Source organism: Akebia trifoliata, chromosome 10 (assembly GCF_017979445.1).
Source record: "Akebia trifoliata isolate Shusen 1 chromosome 10, ASM1797944v1, whole genome shotgun sequence".
In the NCBI taxonomy this organism is placed as follows: domain Eukaryota; kingdom Viridiplantae; phylum Streptophyta; class Magnoliopsida; order Ranunculales; family Lardizabalaceae; genus Akebia; species Akebia trifoliata.
Window position 1 is genome coordinate 27,501,251 of NC_141384.1, and position 17,201 is coordinate 27,518,451.

General features: G+C 33.1%; 1 protein-coding gene across 3 annotated transcripts; it reads left to right on the forward strand.

Annotated features, from left to right (window-relative positions):
• The first annotated feature begins 3,082 nt into the window (after window positions 1–3,082).
• On the forward strand, window positions 3,083–8,510 carry LOC147393544 (uncharacterized). 3 transcript variants are annotated; one of them, XR_015182303.1, is made up of 5 exons: window positions 3,085–3,710; window positions 6,026–6,262; window positions 6,359–6,576; window positions 7,434–7,774; window positions 8,118–8,510. XR_015182303.1 is itself a non-coding variant. In XM_086456573.1 (4 exons), exons 1-4 carry the CDS (start codon window positions 3,465–3,467, stop codon window positions 7,473–7,475), a joined length of 717 nt encoding a protein of 238 aa, XP_086312699.1. In that variant the 5' UTR covers window positions 3,083–3,464; the 3' UTR covers window positions 7,476–7,597. The 3 variants fall into 3 exon arrangements, 2 of the variants coding, with proteins under 2 accessions (XP_086312699.1, XP_086312698.1); XM_086456573.1 differs by lacking the exon at window positions 8,118–8,510 and having other exon boundaries at window positions 3,083–3,710; window positions 7,460–7,597; XM_086456572.1 differs by lacking the exon at window positions 8,118–8,510 and having other exon boundaries at window positions 7,434–7,963.
• Window positions 8,511–17,201: the final 8,691 nt, after the last annotated feature.

Sequence of the window (17,201 nt, forward strand, 5' to 3'; positions counted from 1 at the left end):
ATTTTTTTAAACCGAAAATGCCCTTTTTTATTTTTTTACTAAAATTACAAAAATAAAATTGATTTCGGTAAAAAAAAATTATAAATTCATATGATTGTTGGATTACCGAAAGAGAGTGAATCTTTTGAGTTGAATTTTCATTTTTTTAAGGTTAAAATTGTAAATATATATGTAAAACAAAAAAAGGGTATTTTCGGTATAAAAAAAATATATTTTACTGTTTTTACCGTTTTGGTAAAAAATATTAATTCCGAAAACGGTAAATTTACCGTTTTCGGAATTAATTGCTACAGTGTACCGTTTTCGGAATTAATTTCGAAAACTCTACCGTTTTGGTAAATTATTCTAAATTTTTTCCAAAAACTAAAATCAATATTTTTTAAATAGTAAATTTACAACAAAGATGGATATTTTACTAAATTAGAATACATGATTTTATACAAGAACGTGATTTTTTTTTTACGTAATATCAATAAACTTTAGAAGGCACGAATGCCTTCAACCATTTATAATATGAAACAAAATGGTAAAATCAATCAATTTTAGATAATTGTGGATACTCGTCAAGTAGAATTGATCAGCTTCGATTTGATTCGTTTCCTTTTAGATTCAACTCTAATTCGATATTCAAAATAGGGATCCAGAATCGAAGGTTTTGGTTTTGGTTTAGTTCCAATTAAATAGGCACCTATTGACATCACCTAGTAAAAGATTAAAACACACCATTCAAACATTATAAAACTTGGTTTAAGTTATTATATTAACATTAGAAAGCATTATAACACATTCGAACAACTTTAACAGTGGCTCATATAAAATCCCAAATCTAACTAATAAAAATATAAACAAAAAATGAGAGAGAGTTTCTATTAGCTATTCTTAGTCATTATTTTTTTATTTTTTATTTTTTTAATTAAGGTGTAATATGTTTAAAAAAAATATTCTTTTTGAATTTGATGGAAGGTGTTAAAAATGAATGGCTACCACATCCCAAATTTAAAACTAAAATTCAATAATAACATTTGATGTATTAGGACTTAGGATCCACTCCAGGTACGTTGAATACCAAATTAACCCCATCAATTTGAATTTTATGACGTAGACCTTACTCAATCCGAAGGTTCATTGGATAATAAACTTCATAAAGTAAGGTTCCCTTGAAGTTTAAGAGAGTTTTTTTAAATAAAAATGCAACAGTTGGGTCTGATAAGGAATCTCTAAAAAAAAAAAAAAAAAAAATTTGTGTTAAATTATTAAAATACTTATTAAACTATAAATTTTTAGAAAGATATTTGTCATTAAATTAGATATTTTTTGAGAGTCTAACCAGGTCATTGACTACCGTGCAAGGCTGGACAGGCGACACGTATGCTTTCACTCCACGGTCCAATTGCCTTAATTAAGAAGTCGGGTTTGATAATAGAGTCTCGGTAGCAAGTTAATATGATACAAACTCAGTATTGGACGCCATCCATCATTTTCTAGATGGGTAAAGATCCAGAACCGTGTCCCGTTTCTATAGACAAACGGTGTCTACGTGGCACCTTTTTTTGAAAAAAAATATATTGGACTGCATATTATGTAGAAAACAGCTTGTTTAAGAGCCCGATGTGTTTTAAAGTTCAACAAAAACGTAACTAGGTTATACGATATTAAGTTACTAGAAGAACTACTAAAACACCGAAAATGCCACGTCATACTAAAGTTAGAGTGAAGGTGCCTCCCGCATGAAATCGAATCTTGACGGCTGAGTTAAACCATCATGCCTCTCTGTGATCAATATTCAATATTAGAGACACCCGTGTTTTCAAACTAATTTCTATACCCCCGACTTAGGTCGTCTGTGTGAGACTAAATTGAATGATCTAAATAGCCTCATCATTTTTATAGAAAAAACCTCTTGGCATTACCCTAAAACCCAATCATCTATAATCTCCAGAGTTGCCATGGCCACAACAACTTTTGCTAACTAATTGCTATACCCTTGACATATGTCATTTGTGTGAGACTAAAGTAAATGACCTAAATGGCCTCTCATCATTTTTATAGTAGAAACCCCTTGATATTATCCTAAACCCAATCATCATTAATCTCAAGAGCTGCTAGTGCAACACCAACTTTTGCTAATCCCACACCAATTCCTGTGTAAATCACCAAAGATTTGCATATAATTGGTGTGGCAAATAGCAACTCTCTTAATTTCATGATAATTTTTTTTTTTTTTTAACTATTGCCTTCAACCTTAAGAATCAACATCTGAGCCCAAAAGTAAGACGGGGTTTTGAATGAGTAGAATAGTTGATTCGAAAAAATTATCATTTCTACAAGTCATTAATTGCAAGTTGGATTTTGTTAAAAATAGTTTTAGAATAATGATTTTATGATTCCCCTCGCCTGACATATTCCCCCGTACTTTCCTGATGTAGCATGTGCTAGAACCATAGATTTTTTCCTCAGATACACAACTACACATATTTATAGGGATGTGCAATTGTGCGTCCCAAAGGGAAAAAAAAAAAAAAAAACCTATGGTTCTAGAATATGCCATGTCAAGAGAGTATTGGGGAGTATGTTAAAAGGGGGAGTCAGAAAATCACGACTCATAGTTTTACTGTAGATGGTAACAACTTGAATAATATTTTAAGAAAAAGTTTCTTACTCTTATCTTTAACTTTGAAAATCTATCACGTTTACCTTACAAATGTTATCAATAACAAGATAGGATTTTTGAAGAAATAAAAAGATAAATCTTTTTTATTTATAGAAATATCAAGGTTTTTCCGACATAGAATATGTTGAAAAAGATCCACATAAGAGATTAACACATATTTTTCCCAAGAGGTTGAGGATGAGGGTGTTTATGTCATGTAAGATAGTCTCTAAGAGAAAACCGAGGTCAAGGGGTCCAGGCTATCATTTTGATTACAATGGGGGTATCTTTAATATTAATCAAAATGTCAAGGGGCACTTTTAAATCACCAAACACGCAACTGATTTCCCCCACGGAATCTGTTTCACGGTTATCCACGTGTCAAGTTACATACCGAGCTCGTGCCACCTGTCATGATTCTCCTCCAAAACGCGGTTTAACAGGAGAGAGAGAGAGGGAGAGAGGTCGGGGGACAGAGCTCTAATGGCATATTCGTGATTCAAAAAATTTCGGCCGATATTTCTATGTTACATTACAAAAATATCTCCTCTTTATCTACCAGTCTTGTCCGTTTGTCTTTGTTTGTCTTTTCTTCGCTAACATTCCAAAACATTAAAACCTCTCTGAATCAGAATTATAATTCGATTTCTGGGGTTTCGAAGATGAATTTCATATCGATGTCGGATTTTATTAAATGAATTGAGCTCAGATTTCTAGGGTTTCTGTTCTCACGAAGAGAAATTGGGGTTTTAGAGTTTCTTTCTTGCATTTCGATTTTTCCATATTTAGTTTCGGTTCTGTATTAGGTTGAGGGATGACGTACGAAAATGATTATGTGATTTCGGAGTCGAATCTGAGTATGGGGGATGAAAATGGGGATTATATGAGGTTGAAAAGCTCAAACAATAATGGGATCGAAGAATTTGGAGGAGATGAGTCTCAATCTCCTCGAAATGAGAGATCTTTTTGGTGGTGGTTGAAGATGGGTTTATTATGCATCTGTGCGATTGCCATGGCTATAGTTTTTATAATCTGGGTCGGACCTTTCCTCTTGAATAAGGTAAATCATCTCAATTTTGATTTCTAAATACTTATGGGGTTTATAGTTTATGGAATTAAACTATATTTCTGACAGTAATGTGGTTATGTAATTTTTTTTTTTGGATTAGCTTTTCAAGGATTTTATGATCAAAGGATGTGTTTGGTTGATATCGATTTTATGGTATTTTTGTTTAAATTGTTGTTAGTCAATATTAGTTCTTTACTGTTTTTATCATCTGAGCTGCTCCTTTCCTCTTGAATAAGGTTTTTATCTGTAAGTCATCTCAATTTTGATTTCAAAATACTTAAGGGGTTTGTAGTTTGTGGAATTATACAATATTTCTGACAGTAATGTAATGTGGATATTAAATTTATTTGGAATTAGCTTTTTCACAGATTTTATGATCAAAGGATGTGTTTTACTTGATATAGATTTTATTGTATTTTTGTTTAAATTGTTTTTAGTTGATAATGGTTCTTTTATTGTTTTTATCATCTGGGCCAGACCTTTCCTGTTGAGTAAGGTTGTTATCTGTAAATTATCTCAATTTTGATTCAGAAACAACTTATGGGGTTTGTAAACTTTGTAGTTCATGGTTTGTTTCACAGAGTATATATCTCATGGAATTATACCATATCTCTGAATGTCATGCGGCTATTGATTTTATTTGGTAGTTTATGGAATTATACTATATTTTTGACAGTAATGTGGTGATTACTTTTATTTGGGATTAGCTTTTCAACGATTTTATGGTGTTTATATGAGTTGTCCTTTTTTTAAGACTACTTTGTATATGATGTCAACTTTGTGAAATTATGTCTTACTTAGTCTGCCTCTTATATACTCACTATCACTTATTGATCACACAATCAGAAACATATGGAAACCCCATGTTAGGTTCTACCATCTTCGTGCTTTTATCTTTAAAAGACTAGTGCTTAGAATGTTCTCTAGAATTGTAAGACTGAAACACCAAGACGGTTCATTCAACACCAACAAATCCTTATCCCAAAGATTTGGGGTCGGCTGTGTTGGTATTTTACCCTTGAAATCACCAATAAATCTACAATATCTAGAGTTTTACTTGAATCAAATCGAAACAATATTACATCGATGAGATGATTCAACAAGTATTCTGTTATTGCACGCGGAAATTAAATCTCCATATATCTTAGTTGCAAACAAGAATCCAACAATCGATCAGATAATCCTATTTTATACTTCCAATGCCCAATCTGATAACAATCACCAAAACCACAAAACTAAGTCTCTATACATCTTAGTTGCAAACTATAATCCAACAATCGATGAGATGATCCTTTTTTATGCTTCCAACGCCCAATCTGATAACAATCACCAAAACCACAAAACTAAGTCTCCATACATCTTAGTTGCAAACTATAATCCAACAATCGATGAGATGATCCTTTTTTAGGCTTCCAACGCCCAATCTGATAACAATCACCAAAACCACAAAACTAAGTCTCCATACATCTTAGTTGCAAACTATAATCCAACAATCGATGAGATGATCCTTTTTTATGCTTCCAACGCCCAATCTGATAACAATCACCAAAACCACAAAACAATGGAGAGAGAGAGAGAGTACTACCCCAATCGCTGCTATAAGAACAAGTTGATGGGAGCCAAAAGAATCACATTTGGGAGGGGAATGGCTACCAACTTTTTATATAGCTTTGATTTCCCTCTCTTCTACCCATTAATTAAGGTGGGTGTGACAGTTACTCACATAATATTAGGGGAAAGTGGGAAATCACTACCTACTTTTATTGGGGAGACCATTTAGATTGCATTATGGTCTTCCGTTCCTACCCTTATTGAATCAAGTAATGAATTAATTACAAAACCACACATGTGTAGAGTAGGAGTTCAGCTGATAATATTTTATTTAACTAATGGCACGTGGAAAAGATTGGTTATGCGAAGTCACCCACCATCTTAGCTAGAGGAAGTTTATATGGAATTTTAGTGTCTTAAAAAAGTCCTTACAGGAACATATACTTCAGAATAACAATCCTAAGACACTTACAATTGATATTTATCCTGCTTCAATTCAAAGAGGGTGTTATGGGTATTTTATATATGGGCAGCTGGCCTACGGTTGGCATATTAATCAGTCTTTGTTCGAATGAATTCCACTAGGTAGTGATTGGTTCTTTTTGAATTAGAGTTGCTTTTTTTGTAATACACGGGGGTATCCAGATTTAGTCTGACTATTCCCATGGACACGTGAGTCACCCCTTCCAACACATAGAGTTGCTTGTTCTCCTTTTATGTATTTTGTCCATGATATGTGGCTTTTTCTTTGTCAGGGAGTTATCCCAATCTTGGACTGGGAGATGGCAACATTCAGCCCTAAGGAGCTCGCGGTTTTACTCTTAGCTTCTTTGATATTATTTCCTTCTCTACTGGTGCCATGTTCACCATCTATGTGGGTAGGTGGGATAAGTTTTGGTTATGGGTTTGGATTCCTGCTAATTCTTCCAGGTTTAAGTGTGGGCATGTCATTCCCATATTTAATTGGTTCCCCTTTTCGTCAGAAAATCCACGTGAGTACCTAATGCTATTTTGGTTTCCTTCCCTTCTTTCATCAAATTAAAAAGATTCTTTTCTCATGCTCATTTATAAACTGATATTTTATGCAGACGTGGTTGGAGAGATGGCCAAAGAAAGCTGCTATTATAAGGTTAGCTGGTGAAGGGAATTGGTTTCACCAGTTTCGAGCTGTTGTCTTACTAAGAATTTCACCCTTTCCATTTGTTATATTTAATTATGCTGCCGTTGCAGCAAACATTAAGTATGTCCCTTATATAATCGGATCGATAGTCGGAGTGGTGCCTGACATTTTTATTTCGATCTACAGGTAGGGGATCCTCATCCTTCTTTCTCGAAATGATTCTTAATGCAATATTTTCTATGAGCTTGCCATATATTTATTTGTAATTTCACCCCTATGTAAATTACCTGAGGCATACACATGTTTATGTATTATGATTGAGATGAGTTAGCTTGTTCACGTGTGTGAACAAGCTTTCACCAAACCATGTATTTAACACGTGAACAAGCTTTCACCAAACCATGTATTTAAGCTCATATTTCAATGGAAAAGATACATATAGTAGCACAATGAAAATTTAAAATGTGAAAAAAAAAAACTCAAAATTAAGGGATGTAGTTGCTAATGTGCAAAGGTGGCATATTTAATAGTTTGTTTGGAAAAAGTGCCTAAAGAAAAAATATATATAAGTAGAAAGAAAAACCACTAAGTCCAAATAAAAACCAAAATAAAATTTACTATGTTGCATAACTATTACAAGATGTGGTTTCAGAACTAATATAGACTGCTTCTTGAACACTCATGAGCATAAAAGGTAAATTAGAAAATATAAATCTGTAAATGAGAAAATCTCATTTATGAGTCACCAGCAAGCCTACATTAACATTGGCATCCTCTTGTTATTCCTTTTGGTCTCTTAGATTTTTTTCTTTTTGGTACCATTTTTTCAATGGGATTTTTTTTTTTTTTTTGGATAGATAATTGAAAGAGAAACAGGAACAGGGGAGGTCGAGATGACCCGCCCCAAAAAGACAATAAAAAAAAACAAACAATAACCTAAATGGAAGAGAGATTACAAACATAGTCCCACCAGACCAAAAAATCCTCATAGAACAACCCTCTTTAAACTTTGCCTAAATGTTCTCTTTAAACTTTTCTCTCAGCGGGATTCTGATACGGAGCTTGGCAGATGCAACACAAGGTAATCAGTCACTCTCAACACCACAGTTTCTTTGCAATGCACTTGGGTTCTTCATAGCCCTGGCTGCGACAATAGCCATCACAATCTACGCTAAGAGGGCACTTAATAAACTACAGAATGAAGAGGTGCCATTGCTGGAGTAGGTTTGGTTTGATCCATAGAGGGAGAGAATCTATGCCGACAAGCTGGGTTGGTGGAAAATTTCCAAGTCACCGAGCTCTGAAACATGACTGTTGCTAACATGGATAAGGTGATATATATGAATTGATCCACCAGAGTCATCCTTGGGAGAAGAGTATAGAGGCAAGTATGCATGTGTGATGGTGGTATCAATGTTGAGTAAATTGTACATGTTTATGGTGTGTGTGGTGGGGCCAAACTACATTTATTTTATTATTGTCTACTTATTTGATTTTCTCTGAATATTTAAAGCAGCAATAGATTGTAATAGATTGTATAGTTTACATCGGGAATAAGTTATTTGGAATAGTAGTGGAAGACTAATTAGAATAAAAATATTAAACAAAAAAATAATAATAATAAATAACGTTCAAGTTATATGCCTTGATTAAGACATTTATAATCATATTTAATTTAATTTTAATAAAAATGTATGAGTTAATAACTTATATTAATATTGTGGCAGGTTGAGGAGAGATGAAATGAAGGTATAGGAGAGCATACACGGAAAATGGAGGGGAATTTTTCAAAGAGAAGAGACAAAATATGGAGAAAATGTTTTTTTATTTATTTATTGAATCATGATAATCTGACTACCTACGTGGTAAATCGACTATTTTGACATGACAAGTTTGAGAATCGTAGATCTGTGCTTCTAAGATACATGATTGTTTCCCCGTACAAATGTATTTCGAGGGAATTGTGTATCCCAAAGAGCATCGATTTATAGTTTTCAAATTTGTCACGTCAGGTGATCGATTGAGTTTGCCCCGTGTGTTAGTCAGGTTTTCACCACTCCTTCTATTATATTTTATAATATTATAGTACGAGGAATGAGTCCATTTCATCATGTGTGGGGTGTAGCTAAAGCATAAAACGCTTGTTGACTGGACATTTTACAAAAAAAAAAAAAAAAAAAACAGGTGTTTTAGTTTTGCTTTTACAAATTCCAATTTTTTTTTTTAATAAACTATTTATTTGTAATACTTTTTAATAATTTTCTGTTGGAAAAAAAAAAATAATAAACTAATGTTTTGAATTTTTTGAAAATCAACTAAATATGTGTAAGAACATGATAATATTGAGAAAAATCCATAAAAATTTAAATTTTGGAATTTTCCTAAAATGTTTCTTTTATGCATGGAATCCTAAAAATGAGAAAAATTATGAAAATTCTATGAAATGTATTATGCATGAAATAGTTATCAAAAATGATGTTTCATACTCAAAAACCATATATTTGGAAAAAAAAAAATGTAGTTAAACATTATTCCAACATAAAAAATGATAAAAGTCATAAAAACAATTCTTCATGTTATGAACATTTGGGGAGCGGATCCTCTAGGTGTCATATTTAACTCACGAAATGGTAATTTACCCTTAAAATTATATTCCTTTAATTACAAATCTTGTTGAAGGGCTTTGTGGGAATTTTCTTTCAAATCTTTTGTTGGTTGACCCACCAATTAAACTGATGAAGCCATAATAAACTTGCTTGAAAATTGGGATCCATGAGGCCTTGCCAAGTGGCATAATTTTTGAGATAACAGAAGAAAGGGTACCATGCATCCCTTTGGAAAAAGGACAAATGACCCATGTGTTACGTTGGCATGATTTTGGGTTTTGCATGGACTACGAAAAAAACAACTTCTCAACTCTAGTTTTGGGTCTTGCATTTTGACCATAGTCTTCTTGATTCTCAATTTTTTTTTTTATTGGACTCGTATATTTTGGGGTGTCTACAATCATCTCTACATCGATGAAAATCATGTACTCGAAAATATTATAGGAAAATCTGTCATTAGGAAAAAAATGGTTATGCTACTATCGTGAAGAGCTCATTCTTACTCAAGAGTAGTGGCTTTGAGCCTTATATCACATTCAAATCTATAAAAATAAGTGCTGCTCGAGATTTTGATTGGAAGGTAAACTTCAAGACATGCAAATCAAGGACTTGATCATCTGCATGTTCACGTAGAAGTTATGAATCAAGATCATAATGGAGTCAAGTGGATAGAATTGACCAAACTTGACCAAATCAATCAACACTACACTCAAATAGGCCATCCTTAGTCAAACCAATATTCAGAGATATCACTATGATCAAATTAGACCTCTTGTCACCCCTTGCAACCCGTATAAAGTCAAAAAACATGCTTCTTTTGAATCGTATTAACCAACCCAAGGTAGAAAATGTGTAAGGATTGAATTACAATTTGACGTGATTCCAATCAAAATTGGGGTATGTAAGTAATTTGCTACGTTGAGAATTCAAAAGGGCGACTTAAGCAAAAGTTAAGAGTAATAAAAAATCCAAATCAGAACAATACCTAAGTGAGTGCAATGAGCAATTTCGGTGTGTGCAAATAGATCAACCCTTGTTTAAAAATTTGCATTCCCCTCTTCCCTAAAGCATGATTTTAAATTTCTTCTGAGTTGTCTAGTATCGTCCACCAACGAGACAAGTTGATAAGTTGTCTTAAGGGCATGTTTTGTTCTAATTCTGAGTTTTTTTCCTTCTAAAATCTCGTTTGAGACGATTCAAATAAATCTGATATCTCATCCAAGACGACTCGGTCTTGTTCATGGATGAGACGTCATAACGAGTTTTAAAACCATACCCTAAAGTCTATGGACCTTGTTAACATGTGCTCGTTAAAGTGCAATAAATACACTTTGGAAATTGGATTTTGTATCGAAAACCGGAAGTCTATAGCCTTCTACAATTAAAATGATGTCGATATCTCAATCCGAATAAATGAGGGAAGACGAAGGGGTGTTGAAAAAAGCGAGGGAACTTACGCTCTAGCACGGAAGTCTTCTCTTTTTAATTTGCTCCTCTCTTCTCAAACCCCAAGCAGGGAACTTTCATCATTCTCTTTGTTCCATCTGAAAAATTCTAAAACATCTGAAGTGCGAGAAATACGAGATCTGCAGTTTCTTTTGATAGTCTCTCTATCTCTCTCTTCTCAATCGGTTTCATTTGTTCGAATTTTCAATTCTATTCTTAGATTCTCTGAAAATCGAGGAAAAGCTGCTAGAATATTGGTCCATTGCAAATCATTTGATTTTTGTTTTACTACTTTTGAATTAAAATCCCTCAACTTTTGATCTTAAGCCTCAATCGACAATAGTCAAATTGAGGCCCATTTGAGTTGAGGTATTCAACACACGTGGACATATTTTATTTTCTCTCAAAGTAACTATCACGAGGAATTCAATGGGCTCATCAGCAAATCAATGGTGATTTTCAATAATCATGATTGATATTTTGCCTATATATCGACAATCAAGTCATGGCATTAAGGACATTGATACTATATAATCAGTTACACATTCTATATTCAAAGAACATACGATTGCAGGAGGGTATTAGAGTATTAAGTTATGTTATAAAGGTATACATTGATACACCGAATCTTTCTCTTGATGTGGGTGGATCATGTATGTTTCATTTGTGTTTTACATTGTAAAATATAATTAAGTCTTAAGGTGTTTTGGCAAGTGTTTCTATTGACAAGCTCATGACAAATTTATTTTCTTAAAAATTCACATATACTTCATTTTTGGCACGCACATTATTTATGAGAAATACACCACAATTCATTTTCATCTAAATTTTATGACAGTTTCATTTAGAGTTTAATTGTTTCATTTTTTTTTTCTTCAAACTATTATATAATTCATTTATTTACTAATTAAGAGTTCATATTCAATGAACTTACTAACAACAAAGATTTCAATAAGTGATGAGATGTTGGAGAAAACTAAAAAACATCAAGCACTTGTAAAGTAAAGCAATGTGCAACATTGTAATTTCAAAATGTTACAGTGCAACATTTTAATTTCAAAATGTTGTAAGCATTACATGTTTGCACCACAAAGCATCGTAAATGGAACATTTTATGACCAGAAACATTGCTTGACATCTAAACTCCAGATTTCAGTTTTGGATAGACCATAAAGTGATCTTTGTAAGATACGAATATCTACCACAAATCTCATATCATTTTTGCATAAAAAATTTCGTTCTAGAAAATATTTATCAGCAAAATCTTTCCTCTATGATTAGTGCACACATTGATGTGAATATTTATAATCTGCATAAAGTTCTTAAAAGTATTTATAATGTTCAAACTCAAACACTATCCTAATCAGTTGATTATCGTTAATTTTCATTCTCCTAAATTTAAAACTTTAGACAGTAAAATGGTTTTAGAAAATGTTGGACAGTAAAACTTTTTAAATAGATCTTAAAAAATCATCATGTTTTTAGTAATAAACAACAAAATTAATATCGTTTTAGTAATTTTCCCTTATCTAATTGATTTCCATTTTTCATGTTCAAAGTTTTTAAAGTATGGTATTGTTGGCCAAGCCATTTTATAACCTAACCAACTGTCATTGTCACATCCGTAGACTAGCAAATTTGCTAAACAAGTCTATTTATTTAGAAATTCTTGTCATAGAAATAGATAAGATAATAATCAAACACTGTAATATTCTTTTTCATTTTACTTATGTTTATAGCCTAAACTACCATTATTAACTCACCTTATTTTGGGATTGGCCCATACTTGGATGAGGCAATCAATGTCTATTACAATGTACTACAATTCCTTTTTTAGATAGTTCAACAACAAGTTAACATTAAATTCTCTCTCATTGTCTTGACTATTAGCAGGAATTGCAGTGAGGACAAGAAGACTGGGGAGGATATAGGACATCCCGTTGCAAATTTGACAAACCCAAGTCTGATGAGGTCTATAATGTCGAAGGATGTGAATGAACTCAAGTTTATTGTATTTATATTGTCTTAAACAAACGTAACTATCACCGCAAGTAAAGTACTATCAACAGACGATGTCAAGGCATTGTATAAGCATTTTGCTAAGAAGTTACAATTGCTATCTTTTGATATTTATCAAGTGTCAGTATTATTTATCATATGGTCGAACTTTGGTTGTTCTTTATTTCTTAGGTAGTACTTTTTTGATGGTTCAGTGTCATCACTTTGAGATTCTATAAATATCATCACTATATCATGTTAAAAGAAATATGTACGTGATGTATGTTGAGAGATTGATGAACCCTGTCAAAATAGTCGATAGAGTAGTTTGGGGTGTAGTGTTCTAACATTTTTTATGTTCTCCACCATGAAATAAATGTAGTCACTTCACTTGTAAATGCATCGAGCTGATTACAATAACAAGTCCACATCCTTTAGAATTACCGGCATAAAATGAGAAGAAAATTAAATGTATGCAACTCATTTTCATTTTGGTTGTTTTCAGACATAAAACAGGGGTAATTTTTGAAAAAAGAATAATAAGAGGATTTTGCTTCAATTAACCTTTTGTCCTCATAATCCCAAAAGCGAATCATCTTACCATTGCCCAACCAAAGTTCTGAAATCACTGTTGGTTAATAAGAACCCATAACCTTGAGTTCTTGATGTTACCTCATCATAGAAAAGAGGATTTTGCTTCAATTAACCATTTTGACCTCAACTATTTATCTCCTACTTGAGTTGTATTTACTTTCACCAAATAAAAGTGAGAAATTAATAAATTAAGAGTGCATTTGTTTTTTGTGGGGAAAAGTAGCAGACCAATAAGCGGTTAATGCATGTAGGTGGCGAGTTTGAGACCCAGTATGAGCATTAATTCCTCAGGGGCCACCCGTGAGGCACACCCTCACTTACATGGTGTGTGTGATGTGCGATGTTGCACGTACCCCGGGACTAGTCCTTAGACAAGAACATGGTCTGTGGATTGGGCAAAGCCCAGACATGGCCCGGTATACTGTCCACAGGCATACCCAGTTATCAAAAAAAAGAAAAAAGCAGTGGATCGTTTTTTAATCCAGCACTATCATCTGTCACAATAGCTCATTAGTCCTTCGATTTTAAAAATTCTTGCGGGGACAAGTGCCCCACTGCCCCCACTGTAAATCTGCCCCTGATTAACACCTGAAAAAGAGGTAAATTCGAATTTACCATTTTTTTCATGTAGTGTTTAAAAGAATTGCGTCTAATTTACCCCTTTTTCACGTAGTGGATAATAATCATATAATATTTTTACTATAATAAGTCAATAATATTATCACACCATATCCTTAGCTTTTCTCCTAATCCTATAAGGATGTAACACCCAATTAAATAATTGAGATTTTTTCAATGAAAGAACATGTAGGTAACAAATTTACAAAGACAAAAATATTGAGAATTACTCACATAAAAATGGTAACAAAGTTTGAAAGATAAAAAATAGAATTGTTCACCCCTTCTTAAAAAATATAGACCCTCTAAAATATGGATTTTTTTTAAAGCATTCAGAGCATCCATTTAAAAAATAGCATAAAAATAATTGGCCACCACACCTTCTTTACAAAGAGAAAATCCCGTTTTAAAGAAACCTTCTTTTATGGACAATAACAATCATCTAGAGACCCTCTTTCTTTCTATGTATTGATGGACTTTTCCACTTATGTGGGATATTTTGGATAATGTCATTTTATTAGTTCATGTGAACAAAAGAGGGTCCCTAGATGATTGTTATTGTTCATAAAAGGGGGTTTCTTTAAAAGGGGTTTTCTACTTGTAAAGAAGCTGTGAGAAAACATCGAGTCTTTATGTATGTATTTTTTTCTTCTCTTGTAAAACTTAGATGTTCAAGATTTTTGAGGGGGATTTTCACATGGTTGTTGCAAATTTGTGACAACGGGAGTAGAATCGATTTTTTGTTTGGGTTCTTACTAGAGTTGGGTATAGAGATTTGGTGGATTTCACCGAAGAGTTTGAGGTAAGTATAAACCTCCATACTCGTAATTTTTTCCTTGAATAGTAGATTTTTACTTATCAGCTTGCCCATGGATGTAACCCCATTGTAGGTGAATCACGTATATCTTGTGTTGTGGTTGTGTTCATTTCTCTATTCTATTTATTTTTCTTGTATTTGCTTTGCAACACATTTCTTGGGGTTTGATTGTTGGAATTGAATACTTTGGTGTTAAAAGAGATTAATTTCAATAATTAGGTTTTTGTGTGTGACTTGGGATCTAGCCACAATAGTCCTATCTATGTAAGTTTCTGAATTTCCCATTTTTTCCTTTAGAAGAAATAAGCCTCTTTGATGGGACCTCTGTATTTCATGTACAATTCTATAAAAGTATTATTCAGGATTTGGAACGTCTTTTTAATGATAAATTATAAGAAATTTAACAAATTAAAACATACGATATCCTAATAAGTATTGATGGAAATTACTTTAAATAAGATTAAAGGTTACATGGACTATATGTCCGCCCCTTTTATTGTATTGTGTAGACACCCCAATTTGAACGGGTCCCCACTCGAAAAGACCTAAAAAACTGATTTTTCTTGCAAAATTCGTCAACGAACTTTAAAAATTCAAATATTTGAAATTCAGCATTTTGATCAAATCAAAAGGCCCTAAGACTCTCAATAATCTTATGGACCAATGATACGATTTATTTAGACCTATCATCTTCTCAACCTATCATCATTCTAATGATAATCTAATAAAGTCCAACCCAACTTCTAAGCCCAATAGACCTAAACCAATCCTAAATGTAACCCAATCTAAATCATTACCCAATCGATAATCAAGGTGAACACATATCACCCCCACAACCAATCTCTCAAAAGAAATCATTCTCATCACCCCATCATTATTCTTACATCATACTATATGCTACTACCTCATCTTATCACATTCTCCTCAAAATACTCCACAAGTCACTTTCACTCCCCCCCACATTCCTCAATCAACTCACCTAACCCATACACCTCCATACCCTTTTGTCATGTGTCACCATATCCTTCACCCTCCCAAAATAAAAATACCTACCCCCCTTACATAATCATTCTTCCAACCAACACTCACACCCCTTGACCCCACCTAACATTCAACCCCATATGGGTTGAGAGATCCAACCCATATGGGTCAAGTAATCCATTTCAACCCCTTTTTACCAAGGTTATCCTCTTCTAACCACAAATTTCCTACACCTCATTCATAAACCTCAAGTCATTTGCCATCATTTTTTATTTTCACTTCATTCTATACCTTTAAAAAATCTATAAAAACCCACCCTCTCTCACAAACTCACTAAGACTTGAACTCTCCTATCAAGTTTGAACTCTCCCAACTTTTTCTCTCTCTATTCTAAATTTTTTTTATCACCTCACAACTCTCTCTCAATTTTCCTAAATCATTACTCATCCTTTTAAGGTCAAGCTCATTTACAACCTCAATCCATACACCAAAACCCCCCATATTTTCACCTTCAAAACTAAAAAATACAAAGTCGAAAAAGACTTATTTGTTGAAAAAAAAAAAGAAAGACAAAGAAAGTCAAGTCAAGAACAAAGTAGGGTGAGGACTATAAAAAAAGAAATAATTCCCTCTTCCTTTCTCTCTCCTCCATAACTTTTCCTCTTATATTTTCCCCATCTTTTTTATTTTTATTGTCATTTTATATTATTTTTAAGATGTAATGTGTACCCTCCCTTACTTCCGATAGATTGGGCTTCAACACGGTCAAAAGGGTAGGGGTTGAAAACCCTCTTCAAAATATTTTTTAAAAATCTCTACACAAGTGCACACACCACAAAAGTGCTTTAAGATGAAAGCCTTGGGCCATTTTCTTATGAAAATGGGCCATTAATAAAAAAAGTCTACATTTTTTAAGATGCCCAAAGGAATAGATCATGATAGGGCCCCTTTCTCAATAAAGAAGCCCTCTTTAGTTTAAATTGAAATTAAAATCTCTAGCAATTGAGGGCATAAACCGGTTTCGTTGACTTTTATCTTTATTTTCTAAAACAATCGAATATGAAGTTACTACCTATGGTGGAGGGAGTAAACCGATAGCCATCACCTTCCCTATTCCCTAATATGGACCCCATTACCTAGATCTTAGGTAGACCAATAGTCATCATCCATACGAGAGTCACTATTAAAATGATTTTTACAAAATTACTTTTTAAGTGCCCATTCACACTCTTTTCTAAAAAAGAATGGTGGCGACTCAAAATCCAAATAGTGGAGATCTTCGGAAATGAAGTCCCATGTCTACACATTGCAAATAAGAACATGATTTCAATATAAATCATTATAAAATGACTCCCCCACATGGCATACTCAATTGATTCCCCCTGTCGTGACATGTGCTAAAATCATAGATCTATACTTCTTGAAATACACAACTGCACTTTTTTATGGGGATGTGCAGTTGTGTATCCTAAAAATACATATCTACGTTTCTCACACATGTCATGTCAAGTGAGTCGATTGAGTATGCCACTTGGATTACTCAAATTATCACAACTCTTTTGTTTTTTGGAATTAAATAATCTTTTATCAATTATTGATCTATCAGATGGAATTAATATCCAATCAGAATGAGCAAATTGAATGCCATTGTTGAGAAATTCGATTTAAAGATTAAAGTGAAGAATCAACAAGAATAAAAAAAATTTAGTTTTTCAAATTGATTTTTACACGAACTTCATTCTTCGACCGCC